Source organism: Sus scrofa, chromosome 12 (genome assembly GCF_054392235.1).
Source record: "Sus scrofa isolate SSC_HxYL_T2T_F1_AM1 chromosome 12, Sscrofa_HxYL_maternal_Yorkshire_Landrace_v2.0, whole genome shotgun sequence".
Taxonomy (NCBI): domain Eukaryota; kingdom Metazoa; phylum Chordata; class Mammalia; order Artiodactyla; family Suidae; genus Sus; species Sus scrofa.
Window position 1 is genome coordinate 12,665,845 of NC_139394.1, and position 25,482 is coordinate 12,691,326.

At 38.7% G+C, this 25,482-nt stretch overlaps 1 protein-coding gene and 1 pseudogene across 18 annotated transcripts in view; both read right to left on the reverse strand.

Annotated features, from left to right (window-relative positions):
• CEP112 (centrosomal protein 112) overlaps window positions 1-25,482 on the reverse strand; it is a 417,919-nt gene that overhangs the window by 210,992 nt on the left and 181,445 nt on the right. For 17 of the 18 annotated variants that reach the window (XM_084983965.1, XM_084983960.1, XM_021066728.2 and 14 more), the window contains one exon: window positions 11,926-12,108. In XM_084983965.1, the coding sequence (XP_084840091.1) occupies window positions 11,926-12,108 (183 nt within the window). Of the gene's footprint in view, window positions 1-11,925; window positions 12,109-14,995; window positions 15,176-25,482 lie in introns of all 18 variants that reach the window. The other variant, XR_014820925.1, reaches the window with a different exon arrangement.
• Window positions 21,931-22,709, reverse strand: LOC146398048 (large ribosomal subunit protein uL6 pseudogene; annotated as a pseudogene).

Sequence of the window (25,482 nt, forward strand, 5' to 3'; positions counted from 1 at the left end):
CCTATCACGACAGATGCATAATGCCTGTTTCCCCATAGACAGTATGCTGGAGGGTAGGGGTCATTTTTTTTCTTTTCTTTTCCATTTTTGGCAGGGATTCTTTTTTTTTTTTTTAATTCCCCCAATACATTACATTTTTTTTCTATTGTACAGCATGGTGACCCAGTTACACATACTTGTATACATTCTTTTTTCTCACATTATCATGCTCCATCATAAATGACTAGACATAGTTCCCAGTGCTACACAGCAGGATCTCATTGCTAATCTGTCCCAAAGACAACAGCCTGCATATATTAACCCCAAGCTCTCAAACCACCCCACTCCCTCCCTCTCCCCCTCCCACTTGAGAACAGTATGGAGGTACCTTAGAAAACTATACATAGAACTACTGTATGACCCAGCAATCCCACTCTTGGGCATATATCCAGACAAAACTCTCCTTAAAAAAGACACATGCACCCGCATGTTCATTGCAGCACTATTCACAAGAGCCAAGACATGGAAACAACCCAAATGTCCATTGACAGATGATTGGATTGGGAAGATGTGGTATATATATGCAATGGAATACTACTCAGCCATAAAAAAGAACTAAATAATGCCATTTGCAGCAACATGGATGGAACTAGAGACTCTCATACTGAGTGAAGTAAGTCAGAAAGAGAAAGACAAATACCATATCTTATCACTTATATCTGGAATCTAATATATGGCACAAATGAACCTTTCCACAGAAAAGAAAATCATGGACACGGAGAATAGACTTGTGGATCGTTCTTTTTAATACACCAAGGTTGATTATAGCGACGGACACATGGTAGGAACTCAGTGGATGACACTTGCTGAATGAATGAATATTGCCGATGTGGAAAATGATGATCAGAGATATGAAGTTGGTTACTCAGGTTTATAAAACCAGTAAGTGATAGAGACTGGTCATGAACCAGCATCCTTGTCTCCATTTGATCAGAAATTGATTATTGCATCTAGGTCCATGCTTTAATTAATTACTACCTATAAGCCAATGATGTCCAAGTTCATATTTCTGGAATCTCAACCTGCATTTCCAACTCCCTGTCTGATGCACCTCCATCTGGATGTTTAAGAAGTTGCTCAAGCTTAGCTTGGCAGGAACAGGAATCCCTCCTAATTATTCCCATTTTTGACACCATCATTTAACTAGCTGCTCAAACCAAAACTCTAAAAAATTTTTCTTACCCTCACGCCCTACATCTTACTCATCAGCAAGTCCTAATGACTCAAATAGAGATGTTATACAGACATCCAGGACTCCACAATAGCCACAGTGGCCTTTTAAAAACAGTAATCAGATCAAGTCATCTTAATGCCTAGAAGCCTCTGTCTTCCAATCACATGTAAAATCAACTCCAAACTCCTCAAAGGCCCTGCCCTTCCCTGAACCTGCTACGCTCCCACCACACAGGCCTCCCTTCCCCCGTCTTGACACACCAGGTTGACTCTCCTCCAGGGTCTCCACACCAGCTGTGCCCTCAGTCTGGCTGGCTCCTTATCCATCAGATCATGGCTTAGATGGCTTTTCCTTGGAGAGGCCCCTCTGATGGCTGGCTAACACAGTCACCCGGTCATGGCATCAGCGCTCTCCACTTTAATTCTCTGCCTAACAGTGATTGCTGTGTGATGCTCTCCCTGTTGGCTGGATTTTTTTGTGTTATCGTCTGTCTTCCCCCCTTCAAGTGTAAGTTCCTTCAGCGCAGAGTACTGATCTATCTTGTTCTTTCCCGTACCCTAGAAAGGCGCTCCCTTAGCCCTACAGACCATTCTGTACACAACTCTGGACAATGTTCATGTGAGAGGCGGCTCCTAAAGGTGTCACCCTCACCCCAGGGCCTGGCACAGGACTGTGCTCAAAAATCTTTATAGAACACATGAATCAAGTTGAAGAAAGGAAATTCCATATATCTAAGTCTACCTAATTTTTAAGGTAGGAAAACTTATGTGGAAATAAATTGGATTTCTGCTGTATCCAAACATCACAATTATAAAAATGTTCAAGTCACACAGAGTTCCATTTTGTCAGTATTGATACAGAACAATGACATTTCAAAGAGCAATTGGAAAGGTTACCAACATTATGATTTTTATGAGATTTACTCCACTATTCTTATTTCTGAGTTGAATTATTTTTTCAAAGAAACACCACCTTTATGACAATAGCTTGTGATGTCTGCTGCATGTCACTAGAAATGCATCCAGAAGCAAAAGTACAAGAGTACATTTCCATGTTTCAAAGAGCCTGACTCAGCACCTGCACAGTCCCAACTGCCTTTAATAGGGGGCAGGGACACACTGTACCTCTTGAACTCATGGCTTTTGTCTAACGACAGCTTTGGCAGTAATTTTTGAATAATTGAAGAACAAACAGTTTTCAGCCTTCACACCCTACTTCTCTTGTTGCACATGTCAACATCACTTTATCTGGAGCTGTTATAAAATTTGCCCAACAAGTGAGGATAACATTTACATTACCAAAAATTAGCTTTTCAGGAAACATTTGGTGAACATGTGCATTTTGTACATTAAATGATATCTTTGCAAATAACAAATAAATAAGGTCCCACTTGACCCTAGAGATCTGGAGTTCGTTTCATTAATAAATACTGATTTAAGGAGTAAACTTAAGGTGAATGAATCACCAGTTTAATTTTAACCTTTTTGAAGACCCTGCAACTTTCAAGTCCTTAGTGGAAAATTCCCTTGTTTCTCGATGCTAGGCCTGGCTGGACCGTTGGTTCCATGTTCACTGAAAGCTCCTCTGTACCACAGAGCAATCACATCAGTGGGACACACACACACACACACACACACACACACACACACACACCCCAAGACTAATGCTGCATTGCAGATGATCCCACTAACAAGGAAAGAGACCCCCAATCCAGGCCACATACTTCGCAAACTTCATTTTCTGAGGATACCAGTAACTCACCCTCAAATACTACTACTTCCAGGCCTTGACTTCATTCTTGAGCAAAACAAATCCAAACAAACCAGAAAAATAATGTACATTTTCAAACCCTGAAGTCTAATTCAATATTGTTTCTTTCTGATTTTTTTGTGACCATTCCCCAACCCTCTCAGTATACAAATACCCCAAAGTACTTAAGAGATCTAGTAAGACGACTGACGAGTGAAGAAAAATAATTCTCTGTGAATTTTAATATTTGCTTCAACAGAAAAATGTCACCCCAAGTTCCACATCAATACACCGATTTCAATGCTTTAGGTCTCAATGAGGCCACTTTTTATCATCTAAAAGTTTTCTTCTAACGACAATATTGTCCAGATGTGTTCTGTACACAAATATTAAAGTAGTGTAAAATAGACTATTATTTTCATGTACTGCCTTGCTCTCCTCCTCAAACAGGAGTTTAAGGTCTCCCTAACATCAATTTCTGTCATTTTTTTGTCATGGAAAATGCTCAGGTGTTAAATATCTTTCGTATCATGCAACGAGGCATGATTCCAATTAGCCCTGAATGGAAGACAAAATGACAGTTTAATGAGCTTCAATTTGCCAGCTCTTTGAACATTTGATGATATCATCATTTTGCCAATCATTTCTTGCACTCTGTCTTCAACCACTCTGTCACAAAAAATTACCTCAAATGTAAAAATGAAGACATCAGGGATGTCTCTGAGAGAAGTGACTGAGTCAGAAACCCCAAAATGACTTTCCCAAGACCTCATGGAAGAAGAGTTATTCATCCAATATTTCCGCCCAGATAACCTCTGCCAAAATCCTTAGTAATCTCATTCAGGCAGAGGTGAGGAAGAGAAGGAAGGGCAATGTGCTAAAAATAGCTGAAGCCATTTTTCCTTATGTCAATGGAATGGCTTTCTGTATGTGGAATAGCAATTTATCTCAGGAGTATTTTATGTTAAAAAAATCCTCTGAAAGCTTTGCATTTTGACCAAAATTATTCTATAATTATGTCTAAACTGCATCAATATAAATTGTTTTTGAGGATTCTAAAAGAAACGCATTTTCTAATTGTTCGCTGTATCTCTATCAAGAAAGTCTCCAGGTATGAACTTACTAAACCACTTCCACCTCATTTCTGAAAGGTTGGACTAGCTGTTGCCATGCAGTAGGATCCTTATATGGATTCCTTTAGGGGGAAAATGTGCTAACATGAAGTATTTGAGATTTAAAAACTCACTCCACAAAAGAAATGGATCACAAGTAATATTCCAAATTAGTATATGAATATAACAGACATTCATCTATAACAAACCATTAAAAACAAACCATATTTCGCCAATACTAAACGCAAATTCCTAAGCAATTTTTTTTTTTTTTTAATAAAGATGGGTAGGTCCCACTGACGGAAAAGCTTACTGGATTCTTCCTCTGGCCATATCTTCTTATTTCAGTAATAATGAGAAAACCAAAAGTGAACCCATTTCAAAAGCATGTTCATTTTTCCATAGTACAAATTCTAAAATTTGTGGGAAGGAATTCTATTATTCCAAATAAAATGTTAAGAAATGCATATCTCTTCAGAGTTTAATTTGTCTCAGAATAGAGATAGAGCCATGGCTTGTGGCTTTGGAGAACGATTGAAACTACTGGCTAAAACTTGATTTGATCTACACGGCCTGAGTTATGGGTATCAGTATTTTAAATGTAACAATGTATTAACAATCCAAAATTGAAAATATAGTGGAATTTATACAGAATAAATGAAATTCAGAGACAATGAATTCATACATATGCAGGCATATGGGGCAGGGGACTGAGCCACAAGTCTCAGCTATACTGTGTCTCAGTTATGTCACCTTGGGCAATTGACTTACACTTTCGGAATCTTATCTCATCGATAAAATGGAAATACATATAGTCATCCTCTGACCCAGGTAAGAAGGTCAAAACAGTTTCCAAAATGAAATTTAATCCTTACTGGGGTTTTGCACAGGTTGAATGAGATAATGCAATGGAAAGGGCCTCTCAGAGAGCTTGGCACGCAGGGAGCATATAATAAATAGTTGTTGCTGCTGCAGTTAAAATACACACAAGCATAAAAATTCAGTGTTGTTCCAGGAGGTACTGCCTACTAAAACTGGAACTCAAGAAGCATGATTCAATTATGACTTTGCAGCAACATTAAGTACAGCAAAGCACTGAAAGAAATAAATATTGAGATGAAAATCTCAGCCTAGGAACAAAGAGTACCAGTGTCTCTCTCCCATACGAGGCAGAGATGCACATACAACCCTTTTCCTTTTTTGCTATGTCCAAATCTCTCCAAAAATCTAAAATCTTTCTTGGAAGAGGCTGTAAGACAAAGAAAGAACGCTGAATTTAGATTAAGAAGCCCTGGTTTGCTGGTTCTGTAACCTTGGGCAACATAATGTCCTTGAACCAGAGCTTCTTTACCTGTAAAGTGAAAATAATTGGGTGCGGTCATCTCTTTGGATTACTTCATCTGACGACATGATTGCCAGATACTTAGACACCTGATATGACTAAAAGCTTCGTGCCTACTGGAACACACTGTATACACAGACTTGTGTTCCCCCGCAATCTCCCAATTTCACCACTGCAGAGTGATCACATTATGCTCCCTATTTTAAATATCCCCACCATTTAATTATTACTTCTTCAAGAACAAATTACCTATTTCTTTAAAAATCTATTAAGTATAATGAGAATAAAGGACAGATTTTTAAGGCAACCATTTTCACCTGACATGAAGTTGTTACTGCAAAGGGAATACTTTATCTGTTTTTATTTGGAAGGTTTGTCTTGAAAAGGAATATTCTTTATCTAAAAGTGGACTGCATGCCATAGAATGTGGTTTCCATGGTAACTGCCACATTTTAAAAATATGCATAGGGCTAAAGACACACTGTATAATACTTCTACAAATGGATCATTCTTAGAGAAATCAATTTCCTTGTCTTAGCCTGTTTTTGTTTTTTAAACTTAATGCAATTTTCTCCACAATGAGGACCAAGTTGAATTATTTACATAGATTAATTATAGGTATATATGCTACTTTTATGCTTTTAAGATGAAAATAATTACAGAATTTTAGAATTATAATGGAAAAAGAAAGCTGGTGACTTCCAAAAATGTAGACTTTACTTGAAATGGCATCTTTCTATATTTTCTCCTAATTAAGTACCTAAGAAGTGGCATTATTATACAGTGTAATACATAATACATAACAATATATTGTTATGATAGATAATATACAACAATCTATTGATTAGTTCATACATAATACTATTAGACACGTCACCATTGGATACTAATAAATGAGGTCTTTGCATCAATGCATCTGTGTCAAAAATATAAGAAGGACCCTGTCCTAAGTGGAAAATTCTGAATAACCTATATTTTTGGCATCAGAAAAATCATATTCCCCCACAGGCTTTTAAAAATGGCTTAGTTGGGAAAAACTCTATTTATATTTTAAACATACACAGAAAGTGCTTGGGCTATCTTAAATACAGCACTCAGATAATACTATAACACTTCATCTAAAGAAAACAAATAGAAAATTTTAATGTGCAGTCTTATTTTCTTTTTGCAAAATAAAGTGAATTGCTAAAAACACTTTCCCACTAACTCTTCTAATGTCTGACATTAAAAATTATGTACACTGCAGCAAAACTCACTTAATACTTAAAGCACCCTTAACTCCACTCCTCTTTAATACAAATAACTCAGTGTACCAGGGGATAAGTATCAAAGTGTGGTATGTACACAGCTGGAACACCAGGCAACCACTCTGATGTGACTGTGTGTGTCTCTACGGAGAAGAGGGGAACAAAAAAGCAGGGTTACACGAACAGCAACAGCCTCATTACATTGGGGGGAGGGATACAGTTTACATAATTTGGTTTATCCAAGCGATCAGTCCAGTCTGACCCAAAGAAATCAAAATATTCGCAGCCTCAAAACAAAGCAAATGATATTAGTGAATAAATACTGACGATGAAATACTATTTTGGTTATGGATGTAGGATGTGAACCATTTTAGTACAGGTACAAATATCCCATGCTCCTGGACCAAATTACCATTCAATTTTACTATTTCTTATAGTTTTCCATAGCATAAATCCAGAGGACAAGATAATCAGCTATAAGAAAAAGAGTCACACACTTGGAAATTAACATTAGGGCAATAACTTTTAAATAATTTCCAATCTCTGCCAAGTTCCTGATTTTTATACCCTAAAGATGGTTTATAAGGGTTTCTGCAACAGTCATATAGTGATAGTACTAGAAATTGTCAGGTTTGTGACTTCAAATACGCTTTCTATTGATTCATAATATCTACAAAATTGAGTCTCTCAAAGCAGCTATGTTTTTTTGATGTTGAGAATAATAGCATTATCAATAAATTAAAATGAAAATAGGGCACATTAAAACCTGTTAATTACTTTTTATGGAAGAATTTAATCTAAGGTTTTGCCATTGGACTTTATTTTCAAATGTTTTGGCAACAGAGAAAATATCAACAGTTTCGGTAGTTAGAGCCTTTTATAATAAATCCCATCTCATGAATTTCTCTCAGAATTGAGAGATGGAAAAAAAAAAAAAGAACTGGTATGATTCCATTTGTTAGATAATTAGAACTAAGCAATCCATCATGTTTCACTCTTCATTGTGGCTTCTAGGCAATCTCAGAGCTAAAACTTGTACTTAACCAGAGCATTTCTTTAAAGTATGTATTTTCTCCTTGCTGTACAGTGGGAAAATAAAAAAAAAAATAAAGTATGTATTTTCTGATATGGTTAATATCATTTATTGCTTAATTATTATTTTAGTTATATTTTACCTGTATAAATATGTGTTCATTATAAAATGTTGCCTCAGATCCTTTTGAAAGTACTTAAAATATAACATTAAAATCAAATTTAATCAATAGAAAAAGTGCTGGCACCCAAAGCCCAAAGACCATGTATAAGTTCAACAACAGTGTTCAGATCATACATATTGTTAAATTCACCCTTCGAGTAATCTTTGAAGAATAATTGCCAGTGCTTAATCCACTGCACACATGTTCATACCCAGTTTATAAAAGGACATTTTATTTTATCTTGTGCCCAGATTCCAAAATTCATGGAAAATAAAATAGTATTATTGAGATATGATTTTTTAAACTGTCCTACATAAATACCTTTTTTTTTGAAAAAAATATTTTACTTAGAAGAGAGCAAGGAGTTCCAAAAATCCCACACTCAAGAATCAGCAACAGATGCAGTCTCTTACTGTGAATCAATATGGCAAAATCCAAATCATCTGTCCATTTATTATGCAAAGCTGTTCATATTACAATCAGGAGTCTGTCTCAGTTTAGGGAATCCAGAAAGGTATCAAGACGCCAGTGTTAGGCAAGGCCCATTTTACTATATACAAATTCTAAGTTAAATATATTTTCAGATATCTCTGATAACCTCCTCCAAGAACGCTATATCTGACCTGCATTATACCTAAGTGGTTCCTGGTGGCTGCTGTGGTTACCCCAACTCTTCAGTTGGTCTGTATCTCAAAGCGCCACACAGACGGCCATCCCCAAATGGTGACACCACTTCTGGAGCACATCACGAAGGTTCTCTGTAACAGCCCCTACAGTACTCATGCACACCCTTCCCTCCGGCAATAAACATTAAAGATCAAGCAAACGCTAAGTGGTTCAGGGTCCAAAAGAACAATCCAGGGATCAAGGAATCTATGTTCTGTTTTTCTTCTAATTCAAAGGGATAAACTTCAGAAATTCTTTCATTACACTGCAATTCAAAAGCCAAACAAGAACTGCATGGAGAAGTACCATAGTAGAAGCAGCTTTCCTACGAGGATCATAACAAAACTATATATTTTCTTCACATTAAAAAAACATGGTGGACTCAATCAAATCATTCTCTGAAATAACTTCAATAGGAAGGATCTGGTAAATGAAAAATATCTGAATTTCTCTATGTCCTGAAATCTACTGATCCGGATGGCTTTTCTTTAACATTACAACCTCGGGTGCATACCAGACTGAACATCTTATATGAGGGTGGTAAAAATGAATATGCACTGTAGCAACTGTCAGTGTCACAACGTAAAATATCCCACCACTGAAAATCAAGCAATTATGACAAAAATATAATATATGCATAGAATAATTAGCAAAATGCACCAAATAAAAAAAGGGAAATGGTTAATTGTCCTTAGTTGTATTACTGTATCCTATCGCTTCTCTGTAAAAGAGAAATTACTTAATAATAACAAACCTATAATAATTATATAGCATATGCACCAAAAGGGAGTTCCTAGTTGATATGATTCACCTGAAGGTAGGTGGCTATACTTTATAATAATAATTTTCTTATTGGTATACAACATGTTGCATAGTCAACAGAAGCCAAAAGTAGATATTTAGTATATTGCCTGAATTCAAGAACCTGACAGAAGAAAAGCAGCAAACAAAGCCATAGTATCCAAAATAGGTATTTCACTGTCCCCTTTTGATTAAGTACTCCAACTAGTCCTTTTACAAAATGGCCTCCATCGCTAAATGGGAGCAGCCAGACATGAACTGAAAATCAAATGTCTCCCTGGAACTAAAACTGAAAATTACACAATGCAATATTGAAGTCACTTGCGTATATTAGGCATCAAACCACAAAACAGTAATTTTTAAAAAGACTATTCTATTTAAAAAAAAATATGCCACTTTGTTTTTTTGAAATTTGTAAATGGAATTCAGAACCTGAAAGGTATTATAAATTAGATTATTCAGACTACAATCATGAAAAGACATATCTGGAAAGCTTAGGACTTACCTGAGGAAACTGTGAATTAATAGCCCCAATAAATAGCCAAAAATAAATACAAATTATTAGCATTTTGGTATATACAAGATTTTCAAAAGTGTAACTTATAGACAAAATTTTTTTAAAATATGTGCTCTAAAAACAACTTAGGATAGCTTATACAGAAAATCATTTTCATTTTGATCAAGAATGCATTTAGCCCAAGTTTCCATTGCTTACTAGCAATCCCGTGACAGCAATTCCAATTGTTCCAAGAAAGACAGAAAATCTGAGAAATACAATCGTATGCCACAGCATTTGAAGAAGTCATATGGTCCCCCAATCTTAATACTTCAATTAGAAGAAAGTCAATTAACAACCTTATTATACTCTCCCTGTGGCTTAATTATATGTAATCATTCTAAAATTTCCCTTTTGTTACATTGGATGAACCGCACCCTATATATGGCAGCTACGACATATGCAAAACCACAAGGATTTCCTCTAAATTTGGCCTCCATTTGTGTTGGCTTTCCACAACACCAACAAAATAGTTAGAAGGTGTATAAATGAATGTATTTTACTGTATCGATTATTCAATTCTACCACGCAAACAAACCCTACACTGACTCAGAACCCAAATACCTTCTCAAAGAAGACAATGGTAAGGCTTAACATCACCTTTGAAGGAGAATATAAGTTTGAAAATATTCTTAACAGATTGTGTGATTAATAATCAAAAGAGCAGCATACATTTTTATAAAGGCTCTAATGATGAGGTTGTGGCAAAAATAATGAAACATGCTGATTTAACAGGAACCACCTGACTATTCTGGTACCATGGCTACTACAATGACTACCTCTTTAGTTAACAACCCCCCCAAGAACAAATTAAAATAATTTTTCTATAAATGTATATTACTGACAAATACCCTGCCCCAAGTATATTTATTGCCTTCATCATTATCCAAAAGTAAAAGACAACTCAAGGTCAAATGAAAAATAACCAATCACTCCTATTTCTTTGCCTTACCGCCTCCCGCCCTCCATTCAAGACATTAACATCTTATTTAATCAGCAGTATTTTTACGCTTAGATAATTATAAAGTTGTTCAAACACATGTGGTAACAAATAGAAGGTTTATTTCGTTGTTTAAAAATGACATTATTTGGGGAGGAAGGATGACTAGGAAGTGTCTGTAAGGTATGGATAATATGGTTAGAGTTCAATGGGAAAGAGGTATTTAGACCTAGTATATTATATGGCTTTATTAGAAAGGAAAATTATCTTTTTATTGTTATCAATTGCTCTTCAATTTTTCTTTAATAAAATTTCACAGCAACCTCCTCTAGAGGATACACTAAAGGCCTTTGATTATACCCTAAAGAATGTATTGTACCACAAAGAAACACACCCAATAAGATTTTTTTTTCATCTGAAATTTATAAAGATAATTTTCCATGCTGACAGTGCACATTTCATCCATAAGTTTGAAGAGTCAAATGCTACCACAGCTGGGGGTTATTCTGCCAAATGGCTTCCAACAGGGACTACAGAGATGGAGGCTAGGAGGCATGTGTATGTGCATGTAGGAAAAAGCGACAGACCTGATGGGAAATAGCCCTTCTCTGGAGTCATTTTTATCAATTATCATCTGAGTAATCTAATCAAATACAGTCTAATGAAAAAAAGCAACACTAGGAAGGAAAAGCAAATATTAAAACAGCTGCTTGATCACCTACAGAGATTAAAACAAAAAGCGAGGAGTGAAGCTGATATATTTCCTAGGGATTTGCTAAGGCTGAGGGGAGGGGTGCGGGGCAGATACCTTAAAAAATCCATCATGAAAGGAACTGAGACAAGATTATAAAAAAGGGGCCAAGTTATAGCGCGCCATGGGATTTTTAATCTGGCTACCTGTGGTTTCTGTAGTTAAAACCTTATTCATCCCCAGAAAGGGGTGGGGGTGGGTGGGAGAAAACAAAAAAAAAAAATATCACATCTATATGTCAGTTTTGCAAATGATCAAACAGCGTGCATCAACAAGAATAATAAGAAAACATGAAACGCTGATGACTTTTAAAAAATAGATGCCCGTTTTATCAAATATTATTGATAATTACCTGTGAATCTCGTTTCTTGAACTCTTGGATTTGATTTTCGTGCTCCATATTGGCAGCGCGAAGCTGTTTCTCCAGGTTTCCAATTTCCCGTTCATGGTCTCGGACTAGGCTATCCTTCTCTGCGTTATGCTGCTGTAATAGGTGCGTCTTCTCCTGTTCATGCTCCAGCTTCAGCTCTACTATCTGATTGGACAATGAGGAGGACAGTTCATCAACAGAACATCCTTGTCGTCATGACAACTCATGGACAGCTTAATTTTTCTCTAATTTATCCAAGTTGAAAATTTTATTTTTGCGTCATTATTACCTCACCCTTAAAATACACTCATTTGGGGGGGTGGATTTTATCCAAACCTCCTAATATTCAAAACAGTTGGGCATATTCAGTAAATCCTTCTGCAATCTGTTGACACAAATGCCTGAACATTGAAAAAAATTATGTTGAATGCTAGGTATTCCCTGCCCAAGAATTCGGGTATTACTGATCAGCAATGGTTATAAATGGTTAATAATCAGTACGCCTCGCTTTTTGCTTAAATATATACACGTAAAAAGCAGCAATTAAATCAGTCAGTTTTCTTTATGGTTTTCAAATAAAAGATCGAAGCTAAGTACGCATCTGGATTATTGTATATACAGTTGTCTTTTTTTAAAAATAAAATGATAAATTTCAAAGCTCTATTATCTCGTTGTCAGCTACGGTATACCAACATAAACAGATGTTATGTGTTCCAGAAGGGCACCTGCTGTGCTGCAAGCTTGCGCCATGATTTCATAAAAAGCATTCTATTCTCAGGATCCTTTCCCAGTCCACTCCACACTGGAGACTGTGACCTTGGCCAGTCTTAGCCTCTCCCTGCTAGACTGAATGGCAGCCCGAGACCAAGGGCCTGGTTGCCGCAGCTTTGATACTAATCCTCCCAGACCGTGCACAATGGCACCCTACCTGGCCTGCAAACTATAGCCAGCCAGGCTGTCTTTGAAGCAGGTGATGAATAGGGGACTGCAGGAAGCCAGCTTCCCCAGTGAACTCCAGGCCACACAGCTGCTAAGAACAGTCACTTGGATTTTTCTTCAGTTTTGGTGGATTTCAGGGGGAAAAACTGCTGTTATCTAGAATATGTTGTGTTATTTTCAGCGTGAGAATCCATCTTCAAAAAAGCTAACAGTAGGAGCCTGCTCCAAATCGATCCTGTTTCGTGCAATGAATCACCAGACTACCTTATCTTAAAGCTATAGCATGCATTTCTCCAGGCATGCATGCTGCCCTACATTTCACAAGTTCTTTTCTTTTGAAATTTAAAATTCTCATCCTCTAACTGCAAATCAAGAATCAAAACACAGATTAAAATTGCTTTTTTAATGGAGGCTTCAACATGTTTTCTTACTGTAATTTTTCTTAAAGAGTTGGAAAATCAACATTTCTGACAACTCATAAATTTATTATACTACTTAGAAAAAAGAAAAGTATACTGACTTGAATATATATAGTTATCGGAATTAAATAGTATATAAAGTAATACGGAAAATTTATTTTGCATCTGAGAACAAAGAGGCATTCTAGTGAATTTACTTTTGTTTAAAACATAGGGGTCTTTGTTGGCAATATGCAGAGAATTTTATATATACATATATATGTAATACACTCTCCTTACATACTATACCAGGTAGCAAATAATCTCTTTGATTATTTAAACTAAATGTACATGATTTACTCTGGGATTCACACAAATACAACGTTAATCACAACAAAAAAGAGAATTTAAAATTTTATTGATATTACTACATCGTTTTCAGACAGCTGAGTATATGAATTATTGCATTCATATATTTTTAGAATATTCTTATTTCTACTTAGTGTTACACTATCAAAAATTATAATACTACAATTGCAAATTTTAGTAAAACACGTTTAAATATGTAACAGCGGAAAGGAAACAGGAGGAGGTGAAAAGTGCTACTGAGATCTGATTCTCCAAAGGGTTAAGAAAACTGGGAGAATGGGGGTGATTTAAAATAGATAGAAAGAAAAATACAATATCTAAGTTAAAATAACCAAGTGACCTATGATTAAGGTAGAAGAATTATTGTTTTCCCCCAAAGAAAAGCACAAGACCAAGGCTCACTCTGTGATCACTAGTAATGGTGCCGCCTCATTCTGGGCTCCAGGAACAACACCCTTCCGTAAGAATTCTCTGAGTTATTTGAAGAGTTCTGATAGACTGACTGGTGACCCTGCTCATGTTCAAATTTCAGTTTATTCATTAAAAAAAATAATAATAAAGCAAAAAAACAAACAGGCACAGGGAGTTGCCGTTGTGGCTTAGTGTGTCAGGAACCCAATTAGTATCCATGAGGATGCGGATGCGGGTTCAATCCCTGGCCTCTCTCAGTGGGTTAAGGATCCAGCATTGCCATGAGCTGTGGTGTGGGTTGCCGACGCTGCTTGGATCCTGCATTGCTCTGGCTGTGGCGTAGGCCAGCAGCTGGAGCTCCCATTTGACCTCTATCCTGGGAACTTCCACACGCCACAAGTGCGGCCCTGAAAAGCAGGGGTGGGGGGAGCAAAAAAAAGAGAGACAATGGAATTTGAAACCTAAAGATAAATGTTCAAAAATTAAACTATTAAATTAGTTAGCTATTTTGTCAGGGCCTGTTCTTCAGTGATGCTAGTTAATGAACAAATCTCAAGGTTGCCAGAGCCTTTAAAATGAAATAGCTCAGGCTCGCTGCTCAGTTCAGCACAGCGTGGCCAACATAGATGTTGATGAGCCCTTTTTAGTCTTTGCCTAGCTTCCCTCACTGTCAGCAATTTTGGGCAGCGGTGATAGATTAATGGTAGATTAATGGTAGATTCCAGGGAAAAACCCCTAATGTTTAGGAAACATCTTGCTGTTGATGTTCATATCCACAAAGGCCATCATCGAGGGGGAATCTGTGTTAAAATTCAAGTTCCTTAGCTCCCTCTATGTAGATAAATGTTAGCAAAGAGTTTTTTTAGATTGTCCAGTCTGGTCCTTCACATGTGGGGGCATCTCAAAGGTAAACATGAAGCAGCACACCTCTTTACCTTGAGCTACTAGACACTTTCAGCTGATCAACAATAATGTGTAATGGAGTTCACGGAGACCAGGCAGGTGGCACATCATGCAAAGCGGGGAGGATGAAAAAGGAGACAGCATCCGCAAGGACGAGTGTTGAGTGGTTACGAGGTCTCTAAGTCAAGGTGGTCCAGAACCCATAATATATGCTACAGGGGAAAGAGGGTACATCATCACCAAGGAATTTTTAATTAAGGCCAGGTAAAGAGCTCCCTGTAATACAGGGGGGAAGGCTTTAAGTTCCCTAATCTGAAAGTACTGAGTGGTCCACCACGTAACTACACTTTAATGACCACTCTATGGGTATTAAAGCAAAGGGGCATGTCTTCCAGAGGCAAGGGAAGTGATGAAGCCTCACAGGCACGTATTTGCTAGGCCTTTGTGATGTTGAACCTGACATCTTCGTGGCAGGGGTTTGGGTGAGAAAATGGTTTATTGCCTAGAAACTACTAGGTTAACTCACATGAGACTGTCCTTTTCACTGGTCAAACAGGAGATGAATGAGAGCCCTGCTCCACCCACTATGCTACCCGCCAACACACTCTGGCTATGAAGCTCTGAAGTCCCTGAAAGCACAGCCCTCCATCCCAGAATGAATCCTTCTGCAGTCTCATGACGGTGTCTTCCCTCCAACGGAGACTCTGCACAAGTGCCCAAGGTCAGGAGCACATTCCAGGCCCCGAGAGAGAACACGATGGGAGTGCTAGATAATCAGGTCTCTAGGGGTCTTAGAATACATATTTTAAGTTCTGATAATTGTTAGACAGCAAAATTAGTGCAAGCAAATATGGCCCAAACACCTTTGAGTAATCTTATTTTAAAAAGACAACAGGGATGGAATAAGTCCTTACTTCTCAGTATGCAATACACAAAAAATCAATACATTCCAATAATACAATTCCAAAAACCAGAAGAATAAATTATAGATGTAACAGAATGTACCCAACACATTAAAAAGGAGAAACCATGATATAAAATTCTAACGGAAATAACCTCAAATGTAACCAGATGACAAAATCTACATTCTGCAAACCTTGGTATAAGAATGAGTTAGAGCTGCCAGAAATAGGAAACGAGCCCCCTCACCCCAATCCTCTGGCTGGAAAAGGAAGAAGGGGAGGGGTCTCCGGGTGGGAGCCCTAGCAGTAGAGCTGTCCTACAATTCGATGATAACTGCTCTCGCTTCAAGGAACAGTAACACAAAAGTCAAAGAATTTGGAGAGATTTAGAGGCTACCTAGTTCATCTCAGTCCAGGAATCTTCCCAATACACCCTGACTGTCAGTCATTCAGCTGCTGCTGGAGTGGTTTTAGCAGTAAGGAAATAACAGTGTCCCATCCTTGGAAACTCTTCCTCATACTGTCTGAACACCTGGCACTGGAACTTTTGGGTAAAGGTAGCAAGGAAAGCTGAAAAATTTAAAAGAACAAAACAGGAGTTCCCGTCGTGGCGCAGTGGTTGATGAATCCGACTAGGAACCATGAGGTTGCGGGTTCGGTCCCTGCCCTTGCTCAGTGGGTTAACGATCCGGCGTTGCCGTGAGCAGTGGTGTAGGTTGCAGACGCGGCTCGGATCCCTCGTTGCTGTGGCTCTGGCGTAGGCTGGTGGCTACAGCTCCGATTAGACCCCTAGCCTGGGAACCTCCATATGCCGCAGGGGCAGCCCAAGAAATAGCAAAAAAGACAAAAAAAATTTAAAAATAAAAATAAAATAAAATAAATAAAATAAAATAAAAGAACAAAACAAATGTTAAAAAGAAAACAAGAGGAGTTCCTGCTGTGGCTCAGGAGGTTAAGAACCCAACTACTATCCATGAGGATGAGGATTTGCTGGACTTGCTCCATGGGTTAAAGATCAGGCAATGCCAAGAGCTGTGGTGTAGGTCACAGATGCAGCTCAGATCTGGTGTGGCCATGGCTGTGACATAGGCCGGAAGTTGCAGCTCCAATTCGACCCCTAGTCTTGGGGCTTCCACATGCCACAGGTGTGGCCCTAAAAAGAAAAAAAAACAAACAACAAAAAAACCCACAAGAGAACATTGGATGGCAGTAACCAAACAAGGAGAGAGGAATAACATCTCCATCATGAATTTCAAAAGGCAGTAGTCAAGGAAAGAAAGAAGATTCCGATATGGTTTGGCAAGACACATTATTCAGTCCTGCACCCCTGTAAGAAGAACTGCTGAGTGGATATAATACTGAGACGTATTCTCTAAAACCTTAGTTTTAGAGAGAAGTAGACTAATGATCAATCGCTTCCTTTTCCCTGTTCTACCTGGGTGAGACATGAGGAGCGTAATTGTATGGCATAGAAATGGCTGCTAGAAAGAAATGAATAACACTGTGAAACTAAAAAATCGGGGCTGATTCTTTCTAATAGAAGCATAGGCTTCAAAGCTCCCATTAAAAAAGAATAAAACTTCCAATACAGAGAGCAAACCGTGGTACAGGACATTAATAAAATGTTAAGAGACCAAGCAGGTATCAGTTCCTCTAACAAAAAGTTGCTCAGAGCTCCCTGTTAAGCTCTCCTCCTCCATCTTTATAATAACCTCAAGCTATAAAAAGTAAATGCAAGAGAATACCCATGCCCTCAAAGTGAAACTTTGAGGAAGATAGACAGGCTAAAAATAAAGGCAGAAAAGGAGTCAAAGAGAATTCATGCATATTATACCAGAACAAATAGCAGATTTGGGTGGAGCCACCCAATTTAAGCCCAAACAAGATGAAGGAAGAAAGTGTCATATACAAATATGACATCAGATTAAAAAAGAACTCAGCAAAAAAGGAAGAATGGGGTTAGAAGGAAGAAAGAGAGGAAGGGAGCCCCACAATTCTGGAGAGGAGAAAAATGCATCTTAAAAATCAGAAACAGGAGTTCCCCGTGTGGTGCAATGGGATTGGCAGCATCTTGGGAGCACTGGGATGCAGGTTCAATTCCTGGCCCAGCACAGTGGGTTAAGGATCCATCATTGCAGCAGATGTGGCTTAGGTCTCAACTGTAGCTTGGATCTGATCCCTGGCCTGGGAACTCCATGTGCTGTGTGTGTGGTGGGGGGGGAGAATGAAAAAAAAAAAAGAGTAATAAGAGAACTTAACAAGAACATGAGTACAATTGATAGAACTTAAGGACAAGACAAAACAACAGAATTAATTAAGGACCAAATAACTCCATCACAGAATTAATCCTAAATTAGAAATAAGTTGAAAAACATAGCTAAAAATGGAGTCACTGATATAGTCAAAAGACTTGGGATAGTCAGAGGAAAGGCCCATGGAAGTGATAAAGAAAATATAACATAGAAAGAAAGCTGAAAAAGAAAATTCATGCATCGACAGATATGTTATCAGAAAATTTTCCTGAAATGAATTCAGAGCTGAATGCATATGTCAAAAAATCACAATGTATACCAAGAAAAACTGACTTGGAATTGAGGAAAAGAATAGCTCGAGAATACTATAACTAAACTCAAACACAGAAATACTCAAGGACTATAAACCCTAATCCACCCTTGGGGAAAAAAAATTCATGAGGATGAAATTTAGGCAATCAAGAGATGACTAAAGAAGCTGTGTTAAGAGCAGCCCTTAGTGCCAAAAAGCAGTGGAAAGATGTGTTCAAAGCTTCAGGGAAAAAAAGGTTGACCAGGGAATTTTACATCCAGCCAAACTATCCTTCAAAAATGAGGGAACATATAGTGATTCTCAAGCAAGCAGAAACACAGCAAATACAACAACTAAACGCCCTTCTTGGGAAAAATGACTCTTAATAACTGCAATCTCAGCAATCAACAGATGAATCAAAATAAACGACACAGATAGGAAAAGTTATGCTAAAAGCTCTTGTGGTGAGCATATAATTGATTTAAAATTTTAAAACTATATAACTGTGAGGATTATGGTTATGGAACAGAGTATAAATGCTACAAACTTCAACAACATAGTAACAATAGTATAACGGACATAAGAGTGGTAGAGGTGGGTGAAAGGAAGTGTAAGCAAGTTAGTTTTTCTTTTCATAATAAAAGAGTAAAAAATGAATTATGAAATTTAAGTGACTCTAATCTCAATGCATTTTTAATCTATTTCTTAATGTTCTAAGACATCATCTTTTATATGGTAAAGAAACATTTTTCTAAACTTCAGACATTCCTTTGGTTTCTCGTTTCTTTACTTCAGCTAATTTCACAGAAAATTATTTTAGTAAAAGTGGAGAATATAAAATTTTCCCATTTCTATAAAACTGCTCTTATCTATATGCCTACTTGTCTTTCTACTAGCTCTGCTAGAAGTCTCTGGAAAGATAACCATCTAAGACGAACAATAGTCACTTCTGGAAGATAAAATTTTGCTAGAATTTCTGCTTTCTTCATTGTATGCATTTACCATGTCAAATAGCTATAGCTCCCTTTGGGGGCAATATTAGCTTGTAGCATTGCAAGAGCCTTTATCAAGAGACGTGGTCTCCCTTCAACAAACACACATGGGTTCTGGGTCTAACCATGATTTCCCATTGGAGAATTGTCTAAAGTTCACTTCCCAACTCTTGACTTGTTTTTCTTGATGTTGTACAAATATTACTCCCACTGGTCTCTTTCTTATCCCTCAGGGCACCACAGACTCCTGCAGGGCAAGTCACCCTGACTGCCACTCTAGCCTTGCTACCCACCGCCACAGTCTCTCCTACCTTCCATCTGACAAGTCGGTGCCCTACCTGGTGCCTGCCATTGTGGAACCCTGCCATCCTCTTGAAAGCCGGCAGCCCAGTCCCACAGCAATACCTCCTACTGTGGCCCTGGCATATGGAGAATGCCACCACAGAGCTGGTGAGTGGTATCAGGGCCCCCATCAGCAGTCCATTCTTCAGCACCAGAGTGCAGGCAGGATCTCCTAGACCCTCCCATGGTGCAGGTTATCTGGCCTAAAGTAATAATTCACTCCCATACACTCATTCTCCTGAGATTTTTGACCTCATCATCAATACTACACCAAGGCCGTTCTGCCATCCCCACTGCCGACCAGTGTAGCTGGACCAGTAGAGAAGACCACTACCTAATAAAATCACAAGCTATTGTAAATATGCTACAGATTTAAAAAGAGAAATGAACGTCAGCTCAAAGTTGTGAACAATTATATATATTAGACCAAAAGGCACTTCGATTTAAAGTGCCAGCCATTGAGAGTAAAAGATTTTTCCATAGGCCTTGACAGGTAACACTTCCACATCCTACTTCAGGGCTCCCTGTGGAAAATTTTTGCTTTTTGGCTGTGAAATATAGTATGACTTTTATGTAGTTGATGAGACTCACGGCATTGAGATCCACTCTGAAAGACAAGTGCATCACACCCTGTGTCTCCCTGTTTTATGAAATATAGACTGAACATCATCAGGCTATTTCTCTGAGCAGTTTCCCATTTGCATTTGTATTTGGGAATTTGAAATGTCAAAAAAGTTACCAAATTCTCTAAAGCTCCAAAATTCTAATTCCAGTGAGACAGAGTCTATTGTAAAATTAGCACCATTTCCCTAGACAGATTCCTTACTAAAAAAAGTTGGAATCTTTTTTTAATTGCAGTTATATGATATAAAATGTGCTCTTGGACATTCTATTTCATGAGCAATCAAGCTTTGGAATCAGAGGAAAAACACATCTTAGCACAGAAAATACTACGGTATGGTCTGACTTTCTGAACAACATGTGAATAGACAGAGGCACCAAGAGACATAGTAAAAGTAGGCAGTGTGTGAAGAAGAGAAAAAGAATCTGTCATCTGTGGATGGCCCTGTGGCTCCAGGATGAGGTATGTGCTACAACAAAACGAGCCATCCATGAAATCTGTCAATCAACGAACGGTTCAGTTTAGTCACGCAGATTCTCTTTATTCCAAAATTTAATATTACTGTGCTAAGTGCTATGAAAGATGGAACACGGCTCTCCCAGCGAATATACTACTTCTTCCATCCTCTTCCTCCCTAGTCAGCCTTCAAGAGCCAGGGACCAGTGCCTGCCGAAGCCCTGCAGTTCAGGATACGCTGGGGGCTGAAGGCCAGGAGCATGACCGAGATTATGAAGGATGGCCCATCAGTGCTGCCCGTGCTGGGAGCAAGCTCTGTTCCTGGCAGTTTTCTTTCCCAGTTAACACTTCAAATACTTACGTGGCTCCTGGAGGGAATGAGGGACAATAACTACCTGGAGCTTTTAAAACTTTCTGAAAAGTTAGCTACTATTTTCTGGCTTTATCTGCCAGATTTCAATTAAGAAGGATTCAGATAGTCGAATGCTTCAAGGTTTTTCTTTATGGTTTAATAATGGTTTAACTCAAGCCACTCAAATTGAGAAAATTCATTAACTAAGAATGTACCCTCTTAGGCGGAGTTCAACATTTTTGAAAAAAAAAATATCTTAACTCTACATTTTATTTTACCTTATGTCTGTTTCGCTAAGGCACATTTAGTTCCTCAGTCTAGTATACCACTACTGTTGAATGAATAGGAAAAATAAGTACCATCAGAGTTTCCCATTAGCATGCAATTTAGAAGGACAAACTAATTAATCAGGTAATTAACTCCTCCAACATACGGACAAAGGCTTTATTTTCTTTCTACTTTCCTCACATTGCCTACAATGCAACATAATTATCCATCGCTGTGAGTGGAACAAGTGGCATTCAGGAGCAATCAAAAACCAAAAGTATATCCATGTGTTCTGTGTCCACAGATTCAACCAACTGAGGACTGAAAATATTCAAAAAACAATGCCAGGAAATTCCAAGCAGCGAAACTTGAATCTGCAGTGCTCCAGCAACTACTTACACAGCTCTTACATTGCATTAGGTGTTATAAGTAATCTAGAGATGATTTAAAGTATATGGGAGGATGTGAGTAGATTATATGCAAATACTATGCCATTTTATTTTATTTTATTTTTCCCAAGTCAACAGAGCTTTCACTGTATCTTAAAACATCACAAATGAGTCTGAGGAATCACCTGGCATCTTGCTGTTTCTGTAGCCAAACAACTCAGGTCTTACTCATCAGCCTGCTGAACTATTCCTTTTTTCAGAAACATAGATACCATCCCCAAATTTTCTGATATCTTGTTCTTAACTGTTGTGACTTGCTAAACCAAAGCAGCTGAATTTGATACAAGTTCAGTGTCGTTTCCTTCAAGAATCAACTATCTGGGCTTGAGATACTGAACAAGCAATGCCTGCCCTCATCTGAACCCTGCAGATGTATTTTTCACCCAAAAAGTTTTGGATTTCAACAAGAGAACAATTCTCCTGAATAACGACATTGATGGGGAAGTGGGCACACTTCATCCTCTAACAGAAGCCCAGTAACACCCTTGATCACGTTCTGTACAAGACTACAGACAGTGCACACAGTCGCCAGCTCCTTTCTATTTTCCTGCCGTCTGTCAACCCGGAGCCTCTTCTTTTTCTTTCCAAGGAGACTGATGTGGCTGAAGTCCCTCCTCAGAGTGCCTCTGGGCCCCTTCGCAATAACCGTGCATCACTGTGCATCCTTGCAGAGTGAGGTCGACCTTTTCTGGAATGTCGACAGTCTGATTGCGGAGAATGCACTTCATTCTCGCAGTAGATGTGGCAAGAACTATGCCACTTTATATGAGGGGCTTGAGCATCCTTGGATTTTGGTATCCGAGAAGGGTCCTGGAACAGATCTCCCATGGATATGGAGGGATGACTATAGCCACAAGAAAACTACTTCATCTTCCTTACCACCAAGTTGACTGGTCACCTGCATAGTCTCTGCCTTTCCTCTGACCTGAAGGCATGGCTGGCCTTGCTGGAAGGTGAGTCCTTCCAGTGGACTGGATCCTGTCCACTCTTGTCCAATGCAGCATGTTGTTCTCACAATTATCCCATCTGTCTCCACATCATCAGCATTTTCTTCTCCATTGGATCATACTCATCGACTAATATGTTTTACAGTATCTCACTTTTTTAAAACTTGCCCCTGACCATAAGTAACTCTCTGGCTATCACCCCGTTTCTCTGCTCCCTTTCTGTCAAAATTCCTCAAAGAGTTGCTTTCATCCCATTCTCTCCCCACCCATATTATTCCGGCTTTTGTTCCCACATTCTACTGAAACTGGTCCTGTCAAGGTGGCTAAAGACCTTGCCAAATCCAATGGGCAGTTCTCAGTCTCCATCTAACTTCTCCTTTTAGTAACACCTAAAACAACTGGTTACTTACCTTCTCCTTCCTGAAACACTTGTTGCACGTGGCTTATGGGAAATTATACCTTCTTGGTTCTTCCTTCTACCTCACTGCTCCTTCTCAGTCATTTTTGCTACTTCCTCCATCTCTTCCCCATCTCTAATTATTGATGTGTCCCTGGGCTTGGTCCTGGGACTTCCTTTCTTTTCTCCACCATGGTCTGTCACCACCATTCCCTGGTTGCTCAGCTGGAAAACTTGTGTCATGTTTGAGTCCCCTCATTCCTTCACACTCCATTTTCCTTTATTAACAAGTCCTGCCCACAAAATATATCCTCAGTCTGACCACGTGCCCTCACCCCCACCCATCCCACCCAAGTCCAAGCCATGGTAACCTTTTGCCTGCCTACCACAATCATCTTTTAACCAGCCCCTCTGCTTCCTCTCCTACCTCAATGACCATCAACGCTTCACAAAGCAGCTAGAGAAATCTTTTTAAACACAAACCAGAACTTGCTCAAATGCTCCAATGGTTTCCCGTTGGAGAAGAGGAAGGAGGAGAAGGAGACAAAGGAGAAGGAGATGAAGGAGAAGGGGACAAAGGAGAAGGAGACAAAGATGAAGATGATGAAGACAAAGACGACGACGAAGAAGAGGTCCTGCTTTATGTACCTTTCATCAAGTGTCAGTGCCCATTCTATGAACCTAGGCTCCCAGAACTTGGCCTGGACTCACGGGCCCAAGCTCTGTTGCTTCATTGTTTGGATCTCTTATTCTGAAAGCCTGAGAGGCCAGGAATCTGGCTTTGCCTGCTGCCTGTAGGGCCAGTCTGTGCCCTGTAGCACAGCTGCATTCCCTGGTTGGGAGGTTATGTTAAGAAATAATGTGAAAGACCTGGAGCATCACTGGATCAGGGATTGCATCTGTCTTAGTCACCACTGAAGAGTCTGGTGACTACAGTGGAGGCTCAAAAGTTACTACAGACTGAAAAAAGAAAGCCAAGCAGAAAAGACTTATGAGAAGAGTCTAAGATGAGCAAGAAGAGAAAGACAGAGAATAGCAGCAGCCTACGAGAGGAAGAATTTAATCAAGCATATGAAAATCCATTCTGAAGACATTTTAGGTGGGCCCACAAATTTCATAGTCATTAACCTCATCTGGGACCTCAACACGAAAAAGAAGTTTTACGTTTTTCTAATCAGATCAGTCATGTCATCACCAAAATAATTTCAAATAATTCCCACTTCCGTCAGCTCTCCCTCCCTTCCACGTGATTTGCCTAAGTCTCAGCAAGTGCTCTTCTATCTCACAAAGAAAAACCTCCAGTCAGAACTGCCCGTTTTCCTACAGCAGCTGTACAAATTCTGTGCCCCGTCCCCCTGCTCTGCTGAGGCCTAGCCCACCCCTCCCTCCAAGGCCAGTCCCTCCCCCTCCCTCTGTCTCCGCCCTCTCCTGCTTTCTTCTGCATCCCTTCCCCATGCAGACTCAATAGTCTAAAAGAGGCCTATGTTTTCAGGCTAGATTACCTAAAAAATCTAGAAAATGAAAATATTTACAAAGAAAAAAACTGGGAATTGCATGCCATCTGCTTTTTAAATATCTCAACTGATCTTAAAATTTCCCAGTTGTTTATCTTGTATGATTTCTGCCCTGTCTTTGCTACCAAAATATTGTAAGTTTCAAATAATGGTAATGTATAAAGGTCTGACCTTTCAGTGTGTTTTTTTTGTTTGTTTGTTTGTTTGTTTTTGTAATTGTCAACAATAAGTGCTTATTCTTTCTGGAGAATCTGACCACTTGTTTATCTGTCGAACTGCATTTTCCTTTGTAGTCAAAAGAGAAGATATAAAATATAAGATTAAAGAACGATATGATGGGATTGCCAAAAAAACCTCCATAGTTCAGGAAATCCTAGCATGCCTGCTTTGTTGTTTGTTTCCAACTTGAATGAGGTTTGTGAAAAGACAATCAGAATTGTCTTTTTGTTCCAATGGGTTATACAGGAAAGAAACAGGAAATCTTGATGAAAGCTTGGGCTTTACAGGATATTTGTGTGAGTGTTTATCCCATGTGTTTGATGTTTTTCTCTCCACATCTGCACACTTCATGCCTGCATTTTGGCTAAAACATTTTAAAATACCACTTTGCTTTTTCCACTTCGTTACAGTTCCTGGCATGATGCTTCCTATATAGGAGGGGCTCAAAAATTACAACTGAATAAGGAAATTGAGGCCCAGAAGGCACAAGTCATTCATTTCCTCTGGATGTGAATC